At 41.1% G+C, this 26,676-nt stretch overlaps 1 protein-coding gene across 3 annotated transcripts in view; it reads left to right on the top strand.

The window, feature by feature from the left end:
• Positions 1 to 26,676, top strand: part of agap3 (ArfGAP with GTPase domain, ankyrin repeat and PH domain 3) — a 179,842-nt gene that overhangs the window by 68,848 nt on the left and 84,318 nt on the right. For 2 of the 3 annotated variants that reach the window (XM_054763788.1, XM_054763781.1), the window contains exons 2-3: positions 16,216 to 16,274; positions 20,348 to 20,435. In XM_054763788.1, coding sequence (XP_054619763.1) covers positions 16,216 to 16,274; positions 20,348 to 20,435 — 147 coding nt within the window. Of the gene's footprint in view, positions 1 to 20; positions 3,679 to 16,215; positions 16,275 to 20,347; positions 20,436 to 26,676 lie in introns of those variants that run through there. The other variant, XM_054763773.1, reaches the window with a different exon arrangement.

Raw genomic sequence — 26,676 nt, 5'->3', positions numbered from 1 at the left:
AACTCATCCTATTGATAGCACACTAAAGAGCTCTGTGTAGTTCGCATGAAACTGAATCCAAAACTAACACTCCTCAGAACATCACCAATCAAGTAGTCACATCACAAAAATATTTGTGGAATGTTGTTTTGATGTTCGTAGCTTTCAGTTTCACAGTTAAACCGGATTTCCTACCATGACTCATTTAATCTTGCATAACCGCCAAGATGGCTATACTCTTCATGGGGACTCATGCATCGACTTAAACTTGTAGTCTAACGGTCATTTGTATTGTAACATGCATAATGTTTGCTCCAGCACATACATGATTACTTCAGTTGTTATTCATTAATAGAGTGCCTATGCTCATGCGTGCCCATTTGTTGCAAACGGCTCCAACTTAGGTAGTTTAGTGTGCTTGAGTACGACGAAGAGTGCTCACACCAGGGATGCCCACACTTTTTCAGCATACGAGCAGCTTGAATGACCAAGTGGAAATGATCTACCTGCTTTTATGCAGTATATAAAATATATTTGTTTGTTTTTGTACAATATATGTTGCATTATTGCATTAATCTATATTGCACAATCCAACTTTGTGCATTTGTAGCATTACCTTACTCCAGGGCTATTCAACTACATAACCAAGAGGGCCACAGTTTCACAAATGTACAAGGCGATGGAGGAGATGAGGATGGACTCGATGATGGCCGTGTAGAACTGCATCAGCATCTTGGTTGGCAGCTTGAGTTTCCGTTATGGTAGTGCCCAAAAAGCGGAAGGAGTCCACAATGGAGATGAGAGAGTCCGTCAAGTTGAGGGGGGAGGGAAAGGCTGTGACTTTCCTGAAGTCTATAATCATCTCCACAGTCTTCTGGGTATTCAGCTCCAGACTGTTGTGGCTGCACCAGCCTGTCAACCTCCCTCCTGTAGGCAGACACATCACCGTTCAAAATGAGCCTAATCTTCTGATTCTAAATACGATTCTTGTCTTGCTGGCCAAAATTTTACAGATGGCTCTGCCCCGTTACCATTGTTAACGAAAAGATAGCATATTTACCTGAATCAGATGATGGGATTCCACCATGATTTCTGTTGTTGACCACAAGGGGGTGGTGTTCCAACTCTAACCAAGTAGAAACAGCAATAACGTCCTCAGTCTTTTTGTCACTAATAGATCATCTCTGTGTGACATGTTATTACTGTCAAAAACTATACATTTCTTACTGCCAATTTCCTCACCACATTATCTGTAACTATAACTGTGCAAAGAAAACCATACGGTCCAATTTTTACATATTTTGATAAATATAATAACATGCAGTTCTCTGAAGAAAGTACTCAATTTCCCCTACAATAAATAGCTGCTGGCTCCCCTGCAATGTGTGGGCTATGGAGTAGAGTGACTACATGTAGTTTTTGTGGACGCTTGGATCATAATGCACAACATAAGCAACTTTTTAAGCAGTTTTCTCAACTGCAGCAAAGAATTGGAATGCTTGTGTGACTAGATCCCCTCTTCCCTTCTCATAAAAATAGTCCCCCTTTTACATTTTGAGCAGAACAGTGATCCTTTCATTCCTGACGCAGATTGCAGCCCTTGTTGATTTCAGCAGTATGTAATCAGCTCCCAATCCCATGTCGTCCATTTGTGTCTCCAAGAGCTGCTAGAGTAGTGAAGGGTAACTCAGAGGATGTCTGCAGGGCTTATGCAATGCCTGCAAGATCCACTCCTTGTTTTCCATGTGTTCCCGGGGGTTGGATGGCTTGCTTGGAAGTTCAGACACACACACTCCTTCAGCTCAGAGATTAAAGGGGTTTGTCTGCAGCAGCCAGCAACAAGAGCTGCTCCCAGTTCACAACTTGCCCCAAGAGGGAGGGGATGAGTCAAGTTTGTAACTTTTGCAGCCATGACTTTGGCAAACTGTGGAGTTGTATGCCTTTTTTGAGTTCCTTAGCCAGTTTGCAGGACAAAGTATGCTTAGGACACGGCCATCCAGTCCTGAGTGCTTGTGCAAATGATGCAGGCGGGTGCGAGGCTCTGCTTGGACGTGTTTGAAGTTTGCTGTCATGTCAAAGGTGAAGGATTATGCTTGGCAAAGGAATTTTTGTCTGCAATTTAAGGACTTTATGAGCAGAATTCCCTGGCAGCATGTGAGTTTTTTGTCTTTTAATTTGTATTTTTTGAATAAAGTGCCATGCTATTCCTCAGCAGTGGAACAGTGGACGCTACCGCGGGGCATCAAACAACATACCACATCTCCGTGACCCTGAAGGAAACGCAGGGGAATGCTGTGGTGTCCGAGCTAGGAATGGGCCAGGTCACACAAACCCTGGTGGACGGTTGCCAAACAGGAGAAGAGATAATCGCTCAAATGGAGAACAGTCCTATCCTTTGCAAGGCGCCACAGGAGCTTGACAGGTGGCCATCCCTGAGAGCTGGAAGTCTACGCCAGGATGTGGTGGTAGAGGAGAATGAGAATGAGAATGAGGAGGAGGTGGAGGTAAAAATGAGAATTGACACGTTTATGAGACGGCCCTCTAAGATCTCAGGTAGCTCTTCAGAGCGAAGTACAGACACCCAGGGTGAGTGCATTTCGGGCTCGCAGCAGTACCACGTCAACATCCATGCCAGAGGACTCGTTTTTGGCGGCCATGGTGCTGTTACAGGACACACACTGCCTCGGGCCATGGTGCGGAGGTCCTTTCAGGATGAAGCCTTGCTGGACAGGAGGACTATGAACATGTATGACGAACCGGCGGAGCAGCAAAGAGACTCTCAACCCGAACGCCTCCGGAGGCCGAGGAGTGTGTGCATGATCGCAGGCCCTGGCCCTGTCCTTGTGGAGCAGCGGAACCAAAACTCCCTGAAAAGGACAGGCGCTGTGGAGGGCAGCCAGCTATATAGGAGCAGGAAAGCTGAGTTGAGGGCTGTGGATGGTCTCAATCCTGTCTTGGTCCAGCGAGTCCCAGTTCCTGCAGAGGTGATCCCCAGGATTGGCCACAGAAGCGTGAAGACCAGGCCTCTTAGCATGACCGTGCTGGAGCTGAGGAAAAGGGCCTCTGATGATGACATAAGCAGGCAGCAGAGCAGTAACCACACAGGCCTTGATGCAGGAAACTTCCTGAAAGGAGCTTTCCGTTGGCGGTTATTTGGGAAAAGTGCTCAGGAGAAAAACAAGGAGAGTGACGGTGACAAATGCGCTAAATCATCTCCTAAGATCAAATCCGATGCTCCAAAAAGCACACTGAGCTCATTGAGACGGAGCCTCAGTATGCGCATCCGGAGATCTCGGCCCCGGGACAAAGTCACTACAGGGTCTGAGGGGGATTCGAAGGAAAGCTCTCAAACCAAAACTGCAATGCCTCCTCAGCCCTTCTCATACCTCACAGGGAGAACGCTCCCATCTTTTGTCGAGCAAACAGAGGACACGGGGGGCATGCAGTACATCCAGTACCACAGCAAGGGCAAGGTCAAGGTGATGGAGGTCCCCCTGTGCCCAGTAAAACTAGCTAAACCAGCTCAGGAGGAGCCCAGTTTATGGCAGCTCATTGCTAACCGCTTCAGGAGGAAAGAGCAGCCGGGCAGTGGCAAATGCAAAGCGAAAGACGCAGGCGAGCATGTGCTGACTGGGAATAATAAGTCAGTGTCCGTTGCCATAGAGACACTGGCCGACAACGAGTCCCATAAAGGTCAAGGTAAGACCTGCAAGATTGCTGACTTTCTGTCTCTACCCAGGCGCTGTACAGAAATACACTCAAGTGCACTTTTTTCAGAGAGCAGGCAAATGAAAAACACATGGGGAATTTGGGGTTTGGGTGGCATTCAAAAACGTGGAGTAGCTTGAGGAATTTCTATTTTTGGGCCATTTACTTCAGTTTCTTCAATGCATCCTGTGCAAAATACCCATTTGCCTCACATTAAGTTTCCCTAGTTGAATAAACGGCAAACTAAATGAATTTACACTATCATGCAGGGTTTTCCCTACGATTTTCTGAAGTTGTGGTGGTGGGCTGCATTGGACTGCCACTGCGTCTGCAATTTTTTTTTGTATTATGACAAAAAAAATGTCATGACTTAATTTATGTATTAACTTATTTAACGTTTTTCAACAACCAGCAGAATATAAACAAGGACAATGCAAAACTTGCAATGCTGAGAGCACTTAAGTGAGAGTTGACCTATATATATATAGTCCAATAGTACAGTAGACGCCCCTACAACGTAAATAATCCATTCCGAAAACCTTTGTTATAGGGTTTTTATGTTATACGAAGCGTAAAATACATGTAAATAGCCTAATCTTAATTGCAGTTTATTTACAAATTACATCTCCACTCAGTGTGCTGATTTGTCATTGAATACAGGCGTCATGTTTCAATATAACACTGAAAAGTAACTCATTGTGGTGAATATGTGCGTAAATAATAATCTATATATGTACCTATATAGCATATGTAGTATACTGTATACATTAATACAATATATTACTTACATTGCTTTCAAGTTAATTTTGAAGGTGTGGCGGCTTTTATTTTGTAGCTGAGGGCCGCCACGTTCAATTACATGTAGTGGAAACTCTGTTATGGATCCACTATGCAAAGGTCTAGCTCGCGCTTATTACTCAGACAAAGAACAGAGCAGTTTCCATAATGCTTTCTACTTGGCCTTTCGGAGACACAGCTCAAAGTAGCACGCATTAAAAGAGTCAGTGTGCTGTATTAGGGATGCTTTTGGCAGGCCAGCATGGCTAAATTGAGATGGCTACGGCCCGAGGAAGAGAACACTTAAGCTCTGCGGCATAAAGATTAACTCTCAACAGTGGTTTGTTAAGTTGCTTGGAATCGACTTTCCTCACAGAATTTAGTAGGCAGTCATACAAATTTTAAGGACTGTGTTGCATTGCAAGTCTTGCCGGACCACTTTCCACACCAATAGGGCACATGTTTTTGGTATTTTGCCATAGGTTATCAAGTTAGACAAGCTAGGCATGTTATTTTCAGAATATTTAATGCAAAAATGGTGTTTTGTGTTATGCCCCAAAATGTCCTAGTTTGACTAAATATATGGTGGATTTTGACTGAACTCCGACAGTTCATGTTTGTTCAAGCAGGATAAAAACAAATGACAAGGTGCTTCCAAACTTTTGACTTGTACTTTGTATTAAATGTATTTATTATACATCAAACAATATTGCACTCTCAACACCACACTGTAAAAACTAGGGATGGGCAATGATTAACTATAATATTAATACTAAGTAATGTATGTTTTAATCGGATGGGAGATTTGTTTTCCTAAATGTTTTGAACTCCTGCTTCCATGCCAGTTTTGCATCAGGTTGCACCACACACCAACATATGACATGTGTTTTAGATAGTTTGCCATGATAATGCCAAAAGTTAGCATTTTAGCCAAGCACAGAATGCTATTTTCATAATCTTTAATACAAAAATGATCTTTTTTCATTCAAGTTACCCCCCAAAAATTCATAGTTTAACCAGGACTTTTTTGAAAAGCCATTTCGGCAGCCATATACATTACCAGTCAAAGGTTTAGACACAGTTTCTCACGTCATTGAATAACAAGGTATGCCCAAACTTTGGACTTTTTACTAAATATATTTAAAAGGGATCAAATAATTGTGCACAGCGTAAAACAACCAGTATGGGAAATGTCTGTCAGAAACAATAACTATAATATAAATACTAATTAATTATTGTTTTTAATTGGATCAGAAATGCCCTGAACTCCTGTTTCTGTGCTGGTGCTATATTGAATAAAATAATGCCACTGGTTGCGACAGCAACCTCCTCTTGCTGTCTAGTGAGACTTTATATTTCAGTTTCAAGCTTTTTTGGAATGTTTTCCTTGAAGTAGGAGCAGTTAAATTGAAGTCAGATCAATACAGACCTTAAGTACAGACAGTAGGCAGGTGGCCGCTACAAAAAAAAAGTAAAATAGCCATTATAAACTGTGTGATTGCATGTTAAGCATAATACTTTGACCCTTGAACGCTGACACCATGCTCCAAACGCTGTCCTAAGGTCAGCCTTACTGCTTGTTTTGTTTTCTCATGGGTTACCAAGGATACATTTTAGCGAGTCTTGCCTAGTCCCGTTGTATTTGTCCATTAATTCCAGTGCAAGTCAGTCAGGCATCAGGAATGTAGGTGTGCCAAGGAAGCAAAGCCGAGCGCTCACTGCCCTTGGGTGGGACTCGCTGCTTGTTGCTACCTGCCTAAAGTGCTCGCTGCCTAATTAGATCCAGAATGCTGAAAGCCTCAAAACTCCACACCCCCTCCTGTGCAACCAACCCCCTGACAACTAAACACACACAGACCTCGGTAGAAGTGTTTCTTGATGACGACCCCTTGCACCTTTGTTTGTCTGTACGGTTTAGAAGGGGGGAGGGTGTTGAGAGATTTGAGGTGTTCAGACTGTGGCCACCCCCCCACCTGTGGATGAACAAAGCTACTCTGTTTTGTGGATGCATGCACGAGTGATCAGTGTGCAGAGATAGGAGAAGTGGGGGGTGGAGGTGTTGGTTGACATACCAGGAACAGGAACGGGCTTCCTTCTCATGTAAAGGCACCACGTTGTACAATTTTTCTACAATCTTAGAAGTCCCACAATAGTCTGTTGGCCAAAATCTAGCCTTCTTGCTTGAATTTAAACAATTTAAAAGTACTTTTAGTAGGCCAAACTTTTAAAAACAAGTCTGTAGCTTTAATGCTAATGAGCTGGGTTTGTCCATGCCTGTCTCAAGAAGTGCTATTGTGCATCTTATCAAGTTACTACATATACACTGTAGCTCTGTGCAACATAATAGTTGCCATGTATCATGTAGAACAACATAGCATTCAGGAGTGGGACAGCAGGACACAAACGTTAGCAGTGCTAGAATAGCTACAGTGTGAGTTACAGTGCCATTTTAACACATCATTTAGCCTATTTCTTAAAGGAAGAACAAAATGATCAAACTTACTGCTCCCAAGTCTGTAGTTGACTGACTTGCATAGAGTTGCATAGAGCATATAGATTTTATTTTAAGATGTGTAGTGGTGGGCGTATACACGGGGTGGGCTCATCTAGCTTGGGGCGAGTCAGAGATGGTGTCATGTCCATGTGAAAGGAGCCTTATCTTTTTAGGACGACATGAAAACCCTCAACTTCAAAAGCGATCATTTGACGTCATATCGATAAATCCGATAACATTAAAAAAATACCTCAGATAACCCATTATTTAAAAAAAAGCAAGCACAAATGAGGCGATATTGGAGTAGTGTAAGCAAATAGAGCGTTCCTTTCTGTGATGTGCTGTACCCGGCCTGTTGTAAATTCCCCTTAGCTCACTTGTGAACAAACATGGCGTCCATCGTGTGGGACTTCTCACTGTTTCAGAGGAATTTCGTCAAATGCTTTGCAAACATTCCGCGATGAGGGGGAAAAAAAACAAGCTTTGAGCTTCATCCATCCATCCATTTTCTATGCCGCTTCTCCTTCAACGTGTCAAACCTTATCAGACACCTGAAATGCCACCATTGTTCCGATGACCGGGGCCGGCGGCTTGTTCCTATCGCTGTGGCGTTTGAAAATTGTACAAAAGTTTGCCAGAGACGACCCGAGGGCGTAACCCCTTGGAGCCGTGATTTGTACTTCTGAGCCGCCACTATTTTTTTTGAAAAACAATAGACATAAGAATGAGCCGTATCAGTATTGGTCTTGAGAAGCAGGAAGTTATTGGTACCGGCTTGAAAAAAAATGCTGTGCAGCCCCTGTTCCAGGGTACCATATTACTATTGGAACATCATTAAAAAGTCACTTTTGCATAGTGGGGGACCTTTCAAAGATGCGTCCGCCTTATTTTGAGTCGTCATTACCTATTTGGAATGCAATTTGTCTTGGTTGTGTTCTATAACAAAATAAGGTACAATATTCAATCTACCCGCCGTGAGGCAAACTCCAGGCAGGTTATTACTTTCGGGAGATTGCAACAAACTGCAGCAATGTCCTTTCACCTCCTGCATGAGCAGAGGGAGATGCAAATTGAATATATCTCATATTTGAGTAGTTGTACTTTATATCTCAGCTTGGTCCTTCCTATCTTTACTCTCTCTCTTCCTTTTTGAGCTCTTCCGTCACGTCTTCCATCAGTTTGTTGAATAGCTGCTTTAGGTAGAAGGACACAGAAGCTAAATCACAGCGTAATCCTCTCACACCTCACAAATTGATTCAATCAGCGAGGGGCATTGTGCCGCCAGACTCCTATTTGCAAATCTAACGTTAAATAGGAAGCCTATTTGAGCCAGCATGTCTAGTTTATTTAAGCGGAACCTATCAGGTTCTCTGCCGCTGTCTGCAGGCACAGGCAGGCCATCTAGGTATAGAGATGTTTGTGTTTATCTCTGAGCTCCTCAGATAAAAGGTTTGGTGTTTTGGTGCTCGTCAGAACAGAGATAACAGCTCCGTAAATTGCTTCTGAGTGAAGAACAAGAAAATGCTTGAAGACCATTTTGGCAATTTCTCAGGATCTCTAGAAAAAAACATTGATGGTTACTATGGGTAAATGAGATAAGCTATAGGGTTTCTATAAGCTTTGAATGGTGGCAGAAATGAGCTGTGAGGGATTGTTTCCTTTCTTTGCAGTACATACTGATCAGGGATTTTTGTTTTTTGAGGTACAATCTAGATCAGGGGTCACCAACATTTTTCCTTGTGAGAGCTACTTTTAGAAAATGAAAATGGCCAAGAGCTACTCATTTTTGTAACATTTATTTTCAGAGCTTATTTAAACCCAAACAAAGCGAATATGCTTGTTTTACCAGAACATTAACAAAATGCTGGTGTCCACAACTCACATTTTGTATTTCAGAATGCATTTCTTTCTACTGTTCTTTCATTATTAACTGAAAACCTGAATGAAAAGCAGGCTTGCGGGCACCTCATGTGGTCGTGGGGGGCTACCTGGTGGCCGCGGGCACCACGTTGGTGACCCCTGATCTAGAGAGATTGGGGGTACTCATAAAAGTTCTTCAAGCTTGGTAGGTCTCCAAAATGTAATATACCTCTTTTCCTTGGGATCTTCTCAGCTATTATTACTAAGGATGTCACGAGATGCACAGAGATTGGGTCTACGAAAATGAGAGGAGACGAGATTTTAGCATTACTTTTAAGAAAAGTACAATTGGGGGGAAAAAAGACAATATATTGCAATCTACTAATTTAATTCTATTACGTTGCACTCTTCTACTCTCTGTATGTATGTTACTAGCCTCACCTCCACCCACCGAAAGAGACTGTATGACTGACAAAAGGGCTCACTCTGTTCATTCCATTGTTCTATGGAACAAATGCACCAAGGTGCTGACAGCGATGCACAGAGTGAACTCTCTTCGTGCATGTTTGGAGGCGAGAAACAAGGAAAACAGGACACGCATGCACGTCAGTATATTGAGGCTGGCAAATTGATCAACTTCATTTTCATTTATTGTGTGATGAATGAATTTATTATTCTCCCAGGCCTAATGCCCATGAGACATTTTTTTTCTGAATGAGAGATTATGTCACGTTTTAATCTCGCTAGATCTCGTGAAACGAGATTTTGTGACACCCCTATTACTCACTATTGATGCTTTTCAACAAGCTTACGGCAGGCACAACTGGGTATTATTTCTCTGTATGCAGCAGTATTATTCTCGACAGTCCACGCTTTGCTGCAGCAGTCCATTTTCCTGCTGACCTCAGTCTTTACTTGGATAAATAATGTGTCTACATTCGCCACACGTCAAGAAGTAAATTTAGGAAACCAAAGTACTCCTCCATTAGCGTGTCTTTGATACGTTAGATGTGGTTGTTGCAGTTGTACAGCATTATAGCTGAGCTAGTACCGTGCAATCGAAAAATGGCAATAGTCAACTGTACATTTGCAGGTAACATTCCAAATAATGTAAACGTGCACTGATGTACTGTACCTTCACAGGTACAATGATGTACTTTATCAGATGATCAGAGTCGATTTTGTCTCAAAAAAGAAATTTATACTCCATAGGGCTAAACACTGAATTCAAGTGTGACTATTTAAAGTTTTTCCACTGCCAAAATGTCATAAAAGTCCTGGGTCAAGGGTACAAAAAAACCCACCAGTGACAAATTATGCTTGTATGGTCTAACAGGAGAACATCACTTGATGTCCAACTGACGAAAGTAGAAGGACTAATTGCTAGCTAAACTCATCCTCTATAATTTAAAGTGGCGAAGCCTGGTTGGAAAAATCTTTTAGTGGTCGTATAGATTTCAAAGTTGCTCCCAAGCAAGCTCTTATCCCCCTATCCCTTTTAGGAAAACCACCATGCATCCGCATTTCTGCTCGCTTTGCATTTTTCTTCTGCACATGTAAACCACTGAGTCTGACTGGTCATTTTGATCCGAGTAGACATGAGCAGTGAAGTGAAAAAACAGGCAAACAAGCGGGCAAAGCGCGCTTTTCTCTCTCCTAGACAAAGACGGTGGTGTCCTATCAAGGCATCGCAAACGCACAGGATCGCCATCCCTCGGCTTAGTGGGACACAGTAATTTGGGGATGCTCATTCTTTAAGGGTGACGTAAATGGAGCACATGGATTCAATTAGGGCTTTTCATGCACGATTGCACTGTAGCTGCTGTGAGGGGGGAACCAGTTGGGCATCTTCATGATGTACAGTACAAATGTGTTGTGGTCATGCTTAAGCTGAGAAAAACAGTACTGTACCATTTTGTGTACAAGTTTCCTTTCCTGTATGCCACATGCAGAGACAACTCTTCTCTGATACCCATGACTGTACAGTATTTGTTTCTTTATGTAAACGAACTCTTCTACTCATGAACCGCAGCACACAAATGGACTTTTTGCCACAACATGCACCCCTACTGTGTTGTCCATTGTTATAATTTTCTGACAAATACCCAACATGGAGGCACCATCATTAAACCCCACAAGTCAGATTGATTTTATATTTCTCACACAGCTCAATGTGCTCTACACTTTTGTGTGTTGGTACACACCTTTAGGGGAATGACAAGCATTTGTCTGTAAAATTTTAGCCAGATTGGTTGGAAAACATGGCTGCCATCAAACAAAATGTCTTTGCAGGTTCACAGGTGAGACTCGGCAACGAATTGTCCATACGACATTGAGCATTTCTGTAACTATTATAAAACTTCTAGGATTCCTGTGTTACCTGTATGCTAGCATTTCTTCCAAAGCATTTTGACCACAACCCATGAGAGGCTCCGCAAACGTCATTTACAGTCATATTATTGGTTCAATGCAACATGGCTGCCTTATTAGCAGAGTAATTTTGGTTCCCTCAGAGGGTTTCACTCAAAAATCTTTCACCTAGTCAACTGAGGCTGAATCCCAAGTAGATTTTGAATAGATTTTAGGAGTAAATTTGCGATTGTTTCAATGTGATTCACAAATTTATGAATACATTTGTGATTGCAACCATCTAACTTGAAGCCACCACTTGATTAACAATGATAGTACATTGATGTACCAGTCCACAGCGCACGACACTTTTTGCACAAAGCATTTCAGTCTTGCTTCAGCTCACTCGGGACAAGGCTGCTACCATTTCAGACTTTTCCAAATATTCCAACATTTGGTGTAATTTCATATTTTGAGCAATTTAATTGCCCATTCATGCTGATGTTTCACAATCATTTCACATGATTCTACTACAGTGACATGGCTTGGTTGATGGAGTGCATGCTTGTGTAAAATTATGTTGCATCAAACGGAAGTCATTTCTACAGCATTTCTGTATAGCTTCGGCTCAGATTCCAAACTGTTCTGACATTTATTCAACGTTGTGTAATTCCACAGCATTTCAGTCCAGCTTCAGCTTCCAAACAGCTGCTATGTTCATTCTACATTTCGATTCAGGCACCTTTTCAAAGCATTCCATGTTTGGCTTCAACTTTTCAGCATTGACACGCGGTGTCTACTGGCATTGCATCATCTTGTTGTAAATACAATCATATTAGTAATGGTAGTATAGTAATAACGTGCTGAAAACAAATATAGAGTGACAGTTCAAAAAGGTTAGATTGCAAAAGTTGAATAAAGTTTGATAATATGGTGTGCAGTCCACATATGGCCATGTTGTTTACATCTTTGATTTACTCTATTTATTTACTTACTTACATTTATATGCTTCTTTCGTCTCCGCTCTGCCGTCTTGTCAGCGGGTGTTGTAGCTCTGCCTACCCCTTCATTTGAAGTCTGGTCCCCGACCACACTTGGTTTCTAGAGCTGTACACCCCTTAGCACTTACCTCTTACCTCTCGATTTAAGGATAATTGGGAGACCAGTCGATTCTCGTGAACATGCAACACCGAGGGATAAGGTGTAAAATTTGGATTCAGCCTGAGATACCTTTTTCTTCTTCTTTATGGTTTTCCAAAAATATATAAATTAATAAAACATACTGCTTGTGGTTGAATACAGCCTACTAGTAAAAAAAATATATATTTGAGCATATTTTATGTATTTTTTTGCTTAAATCAAGTATGAAAATGGCCAAATGAACTAAAATCATATAGAGGTATTTAGAAGACTCATTCAAAGACGCTGTGAATGATGGGTAGTATTCTACACTGGTCACGAGGTGTCAGTAATGTTACTGTAATGGTCGGTGAGACACACAAGTACCAGACTTGCTCGCTGGAACAGTAGGCTTTTATTGCAGGTTTGAATTATCTCACAACAGGCTCAATGATCCCTAATAAAAAGACAGGCTATTGTTGCGGCCGCAACCCACGCCAAGGTAAAACTCCACTTTGAACCCCTGACGTCCACGTCCTGTTCGCCTGTCTTTTTTTATGTCTTAAATGGCTTATTCTATGTCAAGGAGTGTAAAGGTGACTATAGGTGTGTTATTTCCTGTCTAGAGGGCTCTAATAATGTTAATAAACATTTAGAAGGTAAACTAATTTTCTATGCCTTAACTACAAAAATATTTCATTTATAAATAAGGAATCCTATATTGCGGTTGAGTTTGGAACCAATTAACAGTGATAAATGAGGGATTATTGTAATTCAAATAGTCATCCTCAAAACAAACAGGACATGTGTTAAAGTTGACAGTGGGACGGAGGTGTTCAAACCAGTCGGGTGTCTTCTTCATGTTCGGACATGTCTAAACCTAAATAGAATGTTAAAGTGAGGCGAGCTGTGTAAAAAAAACACTCTCAGTGCATGTGACCTCCTTTCTAAGACTCGTCGTGGGAAGTCAGGGGGGGCGACCGTTTGTGTTGTGAGTGATACGATGCCAGAGTGTCCATATAGTACATGAAGAGGAACTAGTATCCACTATTGTGGTGCTCATGTACTTCTTTGCTCTGCTTTTGTACTTTCATGACTTGATCTCCCCCCACATCCTGTCCCGCTCACTCCTTTCATCATCCGCTGGCCTGCCCACCACTCACCCACCGAAAGATCCTGTATGACCGTTCAAAACTGCTTCCTCCTCTTGACGTAGGACTTTTAGTATTGAGTTTCTGGCTGTTCTTCCTTAGTATTATTATTTTTATTGGATGATTTATTGTGATTATTTTATTGCGTGTAAGGTGACCTTGGGTGTTTTGAAAGGCTCCAACAAAAAAAATTATTATTAATATGTTGTAATACTGTAGTCAGTAACAGTCTGGAGATCGGGAAGACCTGGGTTCGATTCTCCCTTGGGCATTTCTGTGGTACCTCCGGTTTTTCTCATTAATTAACCAAAGTTCCACTGGAAGTTTGAGAATCAATAAGTTATATTTGATCAACATTTTCCAATTCAGGGTGGTTGACTGAGTGTCAACGTCAAGGCAGCAGCAAAATGTAAATAAACATCCATCCATCCATCCATTTTCTATACCGCTTCATCCTCATTAGGGTCGCGGGGGCATGCTGGAGCCTATCCCAGCTGACTTCGGGCGACAGGCGGGGTACACCCTGGACTGGTCGCCAGCCAATCGCAGGGCACATATAGACAAACAACCATTCACACTCACAGTCATACATGTAAATAAACAGTGATTGAATAATACAAATATAAAAACATTGCATGTAATTCAGCCTTTGCAGGCCTGGACCGACCCATATAATGGTCTGTACGTCGCTGTTTTGATTTAATAATGGATATACAGGTATTTTTATACCCCATTGGTGTGCTGGCTAAGTACAGTATATGTGTCTATTCGTCACTAATCACTGTTTTTCCTGGCATTGCACACCTTTTGGAGTGTTCAATGAATCAGTTCCCTTGGTGACAAAGTTAAGATCCAAACCATGAAGGTGCTCTTTGCTCTAATAGTTATGACACGCAGTTTTCCTCTTCATCTCTGTGGCGGGGACACACTCGACTTTTTGTTAGTTCACTCTGGTAATTAAGTCGGCTTAAATGTCACTGGGAAGCAGAACAAGTTGAATCAAGCCTGATGATGCTTGTTTTTACCACCATAAAGGGCATTACTTAGGCACCCTCAACCCCCTCTCTGACTGGGCAAACCTGCGCAGAGTATGAGGCTACAATGTGCTTACGAGCGCAGGTGTTTCAGAAGTGCCTGATTGCAAAGCTCCACTCTGCAGGCACGAAAACAAACCTTAAGATGATGCAATTAGCATTGCAGGTAGAGAAATGCTTTGCATGGTAGCTCAGTTATTCATTAAAGTAGCATTGAAAGTTGTTGATGTTAAACCACCTCAATTCGTTCTCCACGAGACATGGTCAGCATGATTATATCATTGCGTAATATTGTTGCATATTAATTGTCCCCTATTGTTGCACTCTTGTATCAAGCTCATCTTGTGACAAGCCTGCTGTATCATCTGAGTCACAACTATTCACATCAGATGATCACACCAAGTATCTTACAGACCTACTGTATCTTTTTTTGGGACAATCTACTGCTTTGTCATTTTTGCCACTTTGTTAAAACTGTGCTGCTCTATCCGCATGTTGAATGACATCCATACTGTACAGGACGTAATATCACCATTATCCCGCTGTATGATACTAGCTCAGCTTGACACAGCTCTACGTGCCTTTGATGTTTTTCCACTGACAAAAGCAGGTACTATTTTTAGTACCTGGTCAACCGGTACCATTTGGGTGATGTAAACTAATGATTTTGTCATTGCTGCGTCATTTTGAGGATGCATGGCTAGAAACCACCATAATAGATACACACGCTAACTTTAGCTTACCCATAGCACTGCAGTATTATACTCCACAGCATCCTTTTGCTACTGCTCTGCTCTCCATTGTTACCTCAGCCAAGCGCAGTGCAAAGCGCAAGCGCATTGCCGTTATGTTTTGGCTGTCATTTGTCTGTGTTCAAAATAACTTGAAGCGTTCTGAATGGATTTGGATTACATTTTCAGGAATTGTCGAAAATGTGGAATATGGAAGAACTGATAAAATTTTGGGGCGTAATCCAAAATTCAAAATTTTCCCAAAATTCACCGTTTTACCTACAACTAATTATTATTACCTGCTACTACTGCCACATTTCTCAACCATATATATACACTTAGCACTATCATGCTAGGTGTTAGCATGCTAGTGTTAGCACTGCTAGCATGCTAACATTAGCAAAGTAGCATTTTTTGCCATTTTCACAGCTAGGCACTTATATAAACACTTACCACTATTGTGCTAGATATTAGCATGCTAATGTTATTATATTAGCACTGCTAGCATGCTAACAAGCAATTAGCAAAATATTAGCAATTGCCAACATTAGCAGTTAGCAAAATATGTAGATAAAATAAATACTTATGGCGTAAATCAAAATATGGGGGTGAAGATCAGCGCTATCCGAGTGCTTTTCTAGTTGTTTCTGGATTGCTAGTTGGGGATTGCTGTGATATGTTGTGATGTAGTAACCATTGTTCTACTCCATTACCTTAGCTTGGGAGGTTGCAGGATTATACTCCAGTCTCCACTTTGGTGCAGCAGCCCTCAGTCTCCTCTTGGATAAAATTCTGTGTTCTACTCCATTTGTATTATATGCTTGTAGTAACCATCGTTGTAGTCCTAAATTTCCTTTATGTCTTCAACGATTTGATCAAGACTTTAGTTCAGTTTGAAAAATATTTTTTAAAATGTGCAATTTATGGCTTAATTCTCCATACACGAATCTCTTAATTTGCAAGGATTAAAATGTTGGGCATCATCATGACTCCCTTCTTTTTTCTCCTTTCAGATTCTTTTGTCAACAGCCAGGAATGGACGCTGAGCCGGTCTGTGCCAGAGCTGAAAGTGGTGAGTCCCCCTAAGACCCTCTAACCCCTTCACCCACTTCACCTTCGGAGATTTTGCACTACCTGTTGGGAGTTCAGATGTCCTACAGTTTTTAGTTGCGTTTGTGTCCATGAAATGCGTTGCCATGGTGATGCGAGATGAGTGACAGTTGTGGTGCAGGATGAGTGACACATCCTCCTGGGTGTGATGCCACCCGCCAGTCTGCCAAAGCTACAGTAGCTAGCTTGCTCACGCTATTGGATGTCCTCAACCCGTAATAAAAGCACACTCCTCTTCCATTCTTGGGCCACTTTGGAATAGAGAAAAAAACACGAACTGAAAAATGTAAGAAGTACCACAGACCAATATACTCTTCCGACTTCAAACTCTTTCATGCGTCCGTTTCCTCCACTTCCCAGTGGTGCTAATTGGCTGCGTCCACATGGGGGTTTGTTAAATGAAGCGGCAAAGGCAGAATTAAACCTCTGACAAGAAGAAGAAACAATTAAGAGAAGCAATCATTTCTTGCAAATCTTTTGAGAAATGGTCTCAGTTTGTTTTTAAACAAGAGATAAATCTGTTTGTTGGTTTTGAATGTACCAAAAACACAGTCACATGTATTGCTTCATTCATATATAAAACCTCTGAAGAGCAAATGAGATCATAAAAATGCGTACAGTCAAACCTCGTTTTTTGTATGCCCATGTTTTTGTATGATTAATTTCGTACACTGTCTTGGTTTTCGTACAATATTGCACTTAAAGGGATAGTTTGGATTTTTTGACATGAAGTTGTATGACATCTCCATTAGCAGTATAGTACATCCACGGTGACTTACCCCTCACTTCGTCCTGTCACTTAAGTTAAGAATTTGCATTCTCAAAACAATATGCGTTCAAAAGAGTAATACATTTGCATCACAAAAATGGCACCTCAAAAAAAAATCCTACCTCACAATCGCTCGGCGTTACTTTCTCTCTTCCATCTCATCACTGCGCGCTGAAGCCTGTCCATTGTTGTGTATGTGATCCATGCGCGGATGAAGCCGCTGCAATGCGAGACTCTTGTTTTCATCCGCTGTGGAACACTTACACAACAGTGGGCAGGCGTCAGTGCACAGTGATACGATGGAAAAGAGAAAGTAACGCCAAGAGATTGTGACGTCTGATTTTTTTCCAGGAGGCATTTTTGTGATGCAAATGTAATACTCTTTTGAACGCATATTTTTTTGATAAGCCAAACTCTTTACTTAAGTGGCCCCACCAACTAACCGGAACTACGTTCCTCATCACCAAAATCCGACCACAACTTGGCTCACGGGAGTGGGGGGATAAGTCACCATTGATGCACTACACTGCTGATGGGGATGTCATACTATTTCATGTCAAAAAATGCGAACTATCCCTTTAACAGACTAGTCCATTTGCCCTGTAATGTATCGTTCCGCAAAAGTGCCCCCCAAAATGTTTTTTTTTAAATCACCCTACACCTATAAAAAGTATTTTTTGGATTAGTTGGATTTACATCATTTCCTAATGGAAAAGTTGCTTCGGTTTTCGTACGTTGTGGTTTTTGTCTCACCTTTTCGAACAAATTAATGACGAAAACTGAGGTTCCAGTGTAAAAAACGTTGCATAAAACTTTGGAATTTGTGACCTGATCTTGCAAGATCACTTCTGATAAATTCAGCAAGCAATAAAGAAATAACTGCACACTCCCCCCCCGACACTTCTGACTTCCAGTTCCAAAAGAGGATTTTTACACGTGTGTGACAAGTGCACGTCAAAGGACATCAGCGTGCATGAGGCGCATCTGCAACACAACTTCATTTTACTACTTTGTCATTCATAATTCACCTTAAGACTTGAGTTTTTTTTAATTCGCATATAGTGGCTGACTTCTTTTTACACTTGTGCGAAGTACAAATGGTAAGAAAATGAGCGTCACATATCCCCATTTTTCCCATTCAAGTTAACACTGAGTATTTTGTTCAATATACAGTGGTTAACTTGTTGTTACACATGCATCGCAGTTTGAAGTGTTATATATTACATAAAACTGTCTCTGCGGTTACTAAAGGTGTTATGATGGCGGCAGTTTCACCCTGGAACGGACTATTTATCTTTCAAAGTGTCCCAGAAGAAATAGTGCTCAACCTTAGTGGTTCCACGATATCCCAATAATAGTTTGAACAGCTAGAAAAGGGGAGGAATAGTGCTGAGGCAGCGTTTTGGTTTTCCGTGAAGGCGTACCACCAGCGTGCAGGCGGCACGGTGGTCATCATTCTGCTTTGACTCATTGTTTTCACAGCACACAGCCTACATTTTTTGCTTTGCGCTTATTCACATCCATATGGTGATCGTGTCATCTTGCACCGCCCCAAACCTCCTTCTAATTCGAACCATACCTGGCTTTAGCACACTGTAACGAACTGAAAAGCAGGAGGAGGAGGACGGTGAAGGTATGTCGCAGACCTCCCCTCCTTTGTTCTTACTAGACTTGCTGGCTTCACAAGGGAACCCTCCCCCCCAACCACCCACCCACCAAAGGCTTTCTGGTCTCCACACCAGAGGAAACTGCCGCAAAGCCTGCAACCAATCAAATGTATGCAAAGTGACTTCCCTGGTAATGTTTCAACCTCAGCCAGGCAGCCTGCAAAGAAAGCCTTAAACAAACACGTGTACTTTCCTTTATATCCCACTGTGCTCCAAGCTGAGCTGAAGATTGTTGAGTTTGATGCTTCTTCCCTCGAGGCTGCAGCTGCCTTTAATTTTACGGCAATAAAAAAACATTGGGCTCGCATTTAATGAGTTATGCCATTAATTGCAACTACAAAAAGTTTCTCAGTTTCCGCCGGTGATTAAGATGGGAATGATTACACACAAAGTAGCATAAAACAAAACATCACGAGACGACGTTTGAGTGCATGTATGTTTATGTACGGTACATCAGCTAAACATGAACAGTAATTATTAGGTCTTTGAGTTGCCAACTCTGTAGCTCCCCCTGCTGTGCGAACCTCTATGAACAGATTAGTAAACAAACGTGATGCTTGGTGGAAAATACACTCATTATCTAATAGGGGCTTACCATAAACATAGTTTAGTTTAGTGTTACATGTATGATGTATTGTACATTATTGCAAAGACACTTTATTGCATTATTTGCATTATTTACTGGCTAAGTTGCAATTATTTTTTGTATTCTTTGCATTTCATTCTTGTTACTTGTGGCTTTTTTTTTTTTTTATTTTTTTGCACTGAAAGGATATAATACTCCGCACAAAATAAATTAAATACAGTGTTCCCTCACTCTATCGCGGTTCACCTTTCGTGGATTCGCTGTTTCACGGAATTTAGTTCTTCTTTTTTGTTGTTGATTACAGCAGGAACGCTGTTAAGAAGAATTGCATTGTGGGGTGTCGGGTGTCTTCCTTCGCTCATCTGTTTGCACCGCCCATTGTTTTCTGCATCCTGATTGGCTGTAGACCATTGTCAATCAATCTCCTTCGTGCCCTGCGTGTCTCCTGAGTCATCGCTAGCTTGCTCGCTAGCTCGTAAATGAATCTTCGGTTTGAAAGACTGCAGCAATATGTTTTAACAAGGATATAAAAATGCTAAAATACAGCGAAACGTCACCAGGGCGAAAAGGCACTGTCACAGGAGAAAAAATACACGTGAGTGACTTTAAAGAAGAGAGAAATGTGATAAAATGTTAATGTATGTCAGAGAAAAGTGTATAAAGTGTATGGTGAGGGGTTTTAGAGCCTTAAAACATATATAGTCATTGTAAAAAAAAAAAAATAAAAATAAAAAATTGGAGTTTTGGGAACCTATCCCCCGCAATAAATGATGGAACACTGTATTCACATTTTGAGGCTCTTTAACGATCACATATTGTAAACAAATTAACCACCAACAGAAACACAAAATATTAACCCTTGTGCTCAGTGGCTTATACTGTATGTGAACTCCATTTTCCTGTATGCACTTCCTTACGCCATCCAGGCATTCACCTGATATAACGGATATCATTCTGTCACCACATACTTCTTTACACACTTGAACACCATACTTGTGTGTTTGGCCTTGCAGGGTATCGTGGGAAATCTGTCCAGTGGCAAGTCTGCCCTAGTCCACCGCTACCTGACAGGCACGTATGTGCAGGAGGAGTCTCCGGAAGGTAAGACAATCACAAAGGATGCATGCAACAAGCATACACCCTGGGACGGTTGCCAGCCAATCGCAGGGCACATATCGACAAACAACCATTCACACCTACCTATGGACAATTTACAATCTCCAGTTAACCTAACATGCATATTTATGGAATGTGGGAGAAAATCCATGCACAGGAGAACAGGCAAACGCCACAAAGAGATGCCCAAACGGAGATTCGAACCCAGGTCTTCCTGATCTCCTGTGTGGCCAACATGCAAACCACTAGGCCACCATGCAGCCCGGCCCTCAGGCATATTCTGAAAAAACTAATTAATGATATATCTTACAGTAGTCCTCTTATCACAGTTAACATAGGAAACCTGTTTACGGCCTTCTAAATCCGATTTTTAACATTATTGGAGCCCTGTAGACATTAAATAACACCCCATACCTTTACATGCATATTACTCATTATAGTAAACATAATTACAGGAAATAATCAATTTCAGGCATAAATAAAACTTGTGCTAGTGTGTGTTGCTATATATATGAGCTGAATGGCGGGCAGACAGGAAGTGACGTCAGGGTTCAGAGTTGAGCTTTAGTATAGTGTGGGTTGCGGCCGCAACAGTTTTTATTAGGGACTTTTATTAGAGATTATTGTGCCTGCCTCCATTTTTGAAAATCGGTACTTCTATTTTCGGTACTATTCTTTTTTTTTTTTTTTTTTATATATATTTATAATCTATTATCTATTATATTAATGTATAATCTATAATTAAATTCCCTTCCTCCACTGACAAAAAATGTGGGCTCTTTTCTTCCAGGTTTTTTCTTCCATCTTTAAAATATTGAGGGTAATCTGCTTTCTTGGAACCATTCCTGATGATGCTGTTCAGGATGCCCTGAGTTGCTCTGTTGTTTTTAATCTTATCTAGTGATTGACTATAATATTCTTTCTTACACACTCAAAATATTTAACTTGTTTTTATACATCTTATACGTTTTTTTCTTCTTCTTTAATTTTTTGAATTACCCGGTATAAATCTCCTATATAATGTGTTTTTCCTCTTACAGGCTTTTTGCAGACCCTTTGTCGTCCATGGCTGATTTCTATTTTTTTGCTTATTAGACATTTCTCTCAATGGAACGCCATGTAAATATTTAGAAAGTATTCATATGCTTCACCCATTTTCGCTGTACACAAACTCCCATCTCTGTTTTTCCAGATCTTTCTTAAAAGCGTTGATACTTTCTTCGGTTCGTAGTCTTTGGAAAGTCCTTCTGTCTTCCATCTTTCTCTTTTTATAGCGTTCATTGTAAAATGTAAACACTGGAAGATGGTCACTGATATTAAATAGCAGACCACTAGTTGTGTTATTATCAAAATCATTCGTGAATGTATTATCAATCAGTGTTGCACAGTGGCCTGTTATTCTGCTTGGTCTGTTGATTTTGGGATGTAGACTCAAACTGTACATGGTGTCTATGAAGTCATCTATTATCCTTTGCTTATTGAACATTTCAATGCTTGACTTGTGTTCTATATAAGCAACATTTTTGCTTTTTTCTTGACAGATTTCAATCTTTATGCAATCTAAAATGTTATCAATTGCAAATGACATGTTCTTTCCCACTTTGTAGTCCATATGTTTGTCCACGTACACAGCCACTCCTCCTACACTTTTATTATTCCTGTTAATGCAATTCATTTCATAACCTTCCATCTCACAATCCATGCCCTTGTCAGCATCAATCCAAGTTTCTGACATTGCGATTACTTTGAAGGGTTCCTTGAGTTGACTCAAAGGTTGTCTGATGTTATATTTTCCGTACATGCTTCTGCTGTTTGTGGATAATTGTCAACTTAAGTTAATATTGTATTGTTCCTCCGTGTAGTAACAGCAATCATTTCTGATATGAGACAAAAAGTTTGTGTCCGGATCTATATCTTTCTCCAATTCCGGTTGTGTATGGTCTAGAAAGCAAAAGGTGTCATTAAATGTAGATAAATGGGTTCCTAAATCCAGTGCTCGTTGTTGTTCAGTCTCTTGTGACGTGCTGATGTTGTCAAATGATAATGAATGTAATCCTTCCCTCTGCATCGTTCTTGTTGGAGTTGTGCCCCTTTTCCTTGCCGTCTTGGTGATATGAGCTTTAGTATTTGTCCAGCTCCTTGATGTCTTTGACAACAAGTACCCTGGCCTCTTCTGGTCCTCCATTAAACTTCATGTAATTTTTGCAGTTGGCACTCCAAATGTCATGGATCGTTCCCTGCTTCCTTGGCAATGTCAGCGTTGTGATTTGTCAGATGCGCTTTCATGTAGACATTTGTTCCTTTCAGCTTCTTTCCCTGTTTCAGCAGTGCCGCTTTTAATTTCCTGTTGGTGAACTTAACGATGATGACGGGTGTGATGTTTCTGCCATACATTGGGATGCAAGTATCTATGGTGTGGATGTCTACATCCACCTCTTTGGAATGTTGAAAGTTGGCAATTTGTTGCTCCGTTGAAGCGACATCCAGTTCATCTGGTTCTTTGTTCCCGACTGCCCTGGCATACGACCTGGATTTAATTTGGAGCCCCATTAAGATCACATTGTTCATTCGTGCTTTCTGATCCATTTAATGTGTTCCTCATTTGCTCAATGATTTTTTTCTTTCGCTTCATGATCTTCTTTAAGAGCAGTGCTCAAGGCAGCGTTATTATCCTGTAATACCTTCTGTTTTCCTCCCTCAGGTGTTTAACCTCCTCTTGAAGGCTGTCGTTCTGCTGTTTTACGGCTCCAATGGTTTTTTTTTTGCAGGTTTCTCAGCTCATGTCGTACTTGTGCCACATTTTGTGCAGTATTATCCAAGATTTCCTGTGCTGTGCTGTGTTTATATGTTTTTGGGGGGGGGGGGGTATCATACATTTTGTTTAGCATTACTAATGCTCTTTGGCTTCTGCGAAACTTGATAATGAGCTTGGTAAAGTCTATTTTTTTGTCTTTTTCCATCTGATCATTACTACGTAAACTCATGTTTATAATAAATACATAAAAACTGTACATCAGTGTTGCCAATGTAATAGTAGCTCTTCTGATGCTGAATAAGAGTTTCCCTAGCTGGGATGTGATGATGACAGTTGAAGCATATCAGTGAGATCATAATGAGAATGGCGCCCTATGGCCCCTCTTCAGCATCCTCAAAGATGCAGCAGATTCTAGAATTAATCATTTCAAATGGGTGCAGTTAAATTGAGAAGGATGTGCCCTTTTTCCCTGCACGAAGAGAGAAACATCCCGATGTGATTAGTCATTATTGGTACTCTAAATGCCACCTTACTTTCCTGTATCAACAATACATTTTGCAATATTTCTCATTAGGAAACATATTTCCACTGCACTAGAATTTATTCAGAGAGAAAAAATGCTAAGATATACATTGTATGCGAAAAGCAAAGAATACAAAACACTGCACCGAGGTGTGTTACCACGGCAACAGTCCACAGAATGAACGCGGTCGGATTGTGGCTCGGTGTCAAGGTCTGAGCATCCATGTAAGCACGGCACATCTCAGCTGGCTGTGAGGTCACCACCTCTTTTTTTATTTGAACTCCATTGTAACGCAACAGAACCTATAAGACAACGGCGTCCCTGCATGATTATGCAACACATGAATCCATATAGTCTCAGTGTTGTCTTGTATTGAATTCCTCCCATGCCATCCTCCATCTTTCATTCTCTATGAGATCCGACAGACACTCTCTATCGCAGTCCATTTGTCTGACTTGTCAAAAGCTCTGTGAAAGCAGGCGTCGACTGCTTGGGTGCGTGGCTCTGTGGCTGTTACACAACCATCACTCAGACTGAGAGAATCTCACGCTTGCTAAGCAGTGCTGAAGTGGACTTAACAGGGTGGGAGTGTGGCTCAAGTGGACACGTTTTATTTGCTAAGATGGTGAACTGTGTCCACCTTTTGAAAGAATGGAGGCGTTTACGCTCGATGCTTGATTATGCAATCAAATAAGTTTGAAACTATTTCTTTCCAAAGTAAATAATGGAATTGGAAATAAATCTGGTCACCATAAACCTTCATTAGCTGTACAGACAATGTTTGAAGTCAAATTTTAGCATTACAGTTAAATAAAACTAAAATAAAGTGAAAATAGGCAGAAATATGTTTTGCATAGTGATAGTGCCAACTGGCATTGTTTTTTTGGCATGGCTGGTATTAGTTGTGCAGTCGTCCCTCGTTTATCACGGTTAATTGGTTCCAGACCTGACCGCGATAAGTGAATTTCCATGAAGTAGAATTCCGTGGTTGACTCCATGCAGTGTGAAGATAATGTAATGTAATGTCTCATCAATGTAACATTACTGATGGCTAGTGACACGAATACTACATATAACTTGTCCTTCAATATTTTTGACTAATAATAGGCCATAGTCAACCATGAAACAGCGATCATTTATTAATTTATATATTTTGGAAAAACCATGATAGAGCGCGAGGGACTGTTGTTCAAACCAGGATGTAGCGAGGGATGACCGTATTACTCATGTTCTACTCAGCAGCTGGACACTTGTCTTTGTTGCAGTAAGTTTTTCTGTTTTGTGGTTATTGTCACACTTTTTCCCCTTTGTAATCACTGGTACCATTCTGTGATAACAAAAAAGCAACATGCACGTACTAAAACACTTCGTCTTAACTACAATGACAACTCGTGTACTGCGATGGAAGTCATACGTGTCATTTTTCCTCATTTGTGCATTTCATACAAGTGTAACAAGAAGCTAACCACTGTAAAATACAGCTAAATCAAACTAAAATGAAGTAAAACCATGGACCGAAATTAACCTGACGCAAGACGCTAAATGTGTGCAAAAACTGTCAAAATCGTGCAGATTTTCCATCTAAGACGAATTATTTTGCGTTTGATAGGGTCAGTTCGGTCACGGGAATAAGGGCGCAATATAATTTGCGAAAACCAAATTGCGCTGGAAAGTACGGTATTATGGCCATGGTGCGTATGAAAGCAGATCTCTGATTGGTCGTGAGACATATTCCCATCCAATCACGATCAGTGTTGCAGCAGATTGTCTGTTGCTGTTGGAAACAAATATGGTGGTCCTGCTGCTGTTTTAGCTGGCGATCTGCAAACTGAACACGATGATTACTAAGTATTTTGCCAAGGCGGACTCATGTCACTCGGAGCGGGACAACAATAACAATAACAACCCTCCGAAAAAACAAAAAACAACGGCCGATGACTTGGATAAGCCCGCGGTTTCTCAGTTGGCCTCAACCTCAGCAGGCCCCTCCACAGGCGCCAGTGACAGTTCCTGGACGCCGACGACGCCGACGGTGAGTGATGGACGACAGCTGCCACCGAGACCTGGTGCATCTCATGTCGCCATAACCAGCTCGTTAAAAACAGTTCAGAAGTGGATGAAAAAATTGAACACGGACATTGGTTATAAAGTCAAGGACGACGATTGTGTTTATGAAATTTGGTGTAAGGTGTGCAAGGAACACGGTACTGGTTCAGATCGTGAAAAAGGAGGCAATACAGCAACACATTAAATCAACACTTCACCAACGGTCGTTAGCAACCAGGCACGCCAAATATCTGGAAGCAAACAAGAAACCAATTCCAATTGAAGACGGCTTTAAAAGGGCTGATGAAAAAACATTGGAAAAAATGGACACATTTTTTTTGCCTGAAAATTGCTTCTTAGATGAGCAATTTGCTTGTAAAGTTAAAATCTACAAGCAACAAATTGCTTCCACTGGATTTTGGCAATTTGTACCACTGGTAAAGCCACGCAGGAAGGTGTTTTGCTGAGCCATATTGTCACCTCGTGGCATTTGGCTGAAATTAATTGTATTGCTCCTATTGCTGTGCTGATCAGCCAGGCACTATGGTTATCATCACACTTATCATTTTCTGTGCCATTGCTGGTACCATTCCATGGTAACATCACAAAAACGCCCAAGAAAATGCAAAATACACATATGAAATCACTTAGTCTTAACTATGACAACTGATGTAATGCAATGAGAGTCATACATCTCATTTAGACCATTTGTGCATCTCATACAAGTGCAAAAGGAAGTTAAACACTGTATTAAAAAAAACAAATACAACCACAAACAAATATCTTAACTTTGATTCAGTTAATAGTGCTGCACTCTCCTCTTGTTGAAGCTGTTTTTTATGCAAAGAAGAGACAAAAACCCAAAAGGTAAAGCAAGTTAATAATAAGGCACGCATGAGGGT

The sequence above is a fragment of the Dunckerocampus dactyliophorus genome, chromosome 2 (genome assembly GCF_027744805.1).
Source record: "Dunckerocampus dactyliophorus isolate RoL2022-P2 chromosome 2, RoL_Ddac_1.1, whole genome shotgun sequence".
Classification (NCBI taxonomy): domain Eukaryota; kingdom Metazoa; phylum Chordata; class Actinopteri; order Syngnathiformes; family Syngnathidae; genus Dunckerocampus; species Dunckerocampus dactyliophorus.
This window is presented reverse-complemented; position numbering and strand designations above follow the sequence as displayed.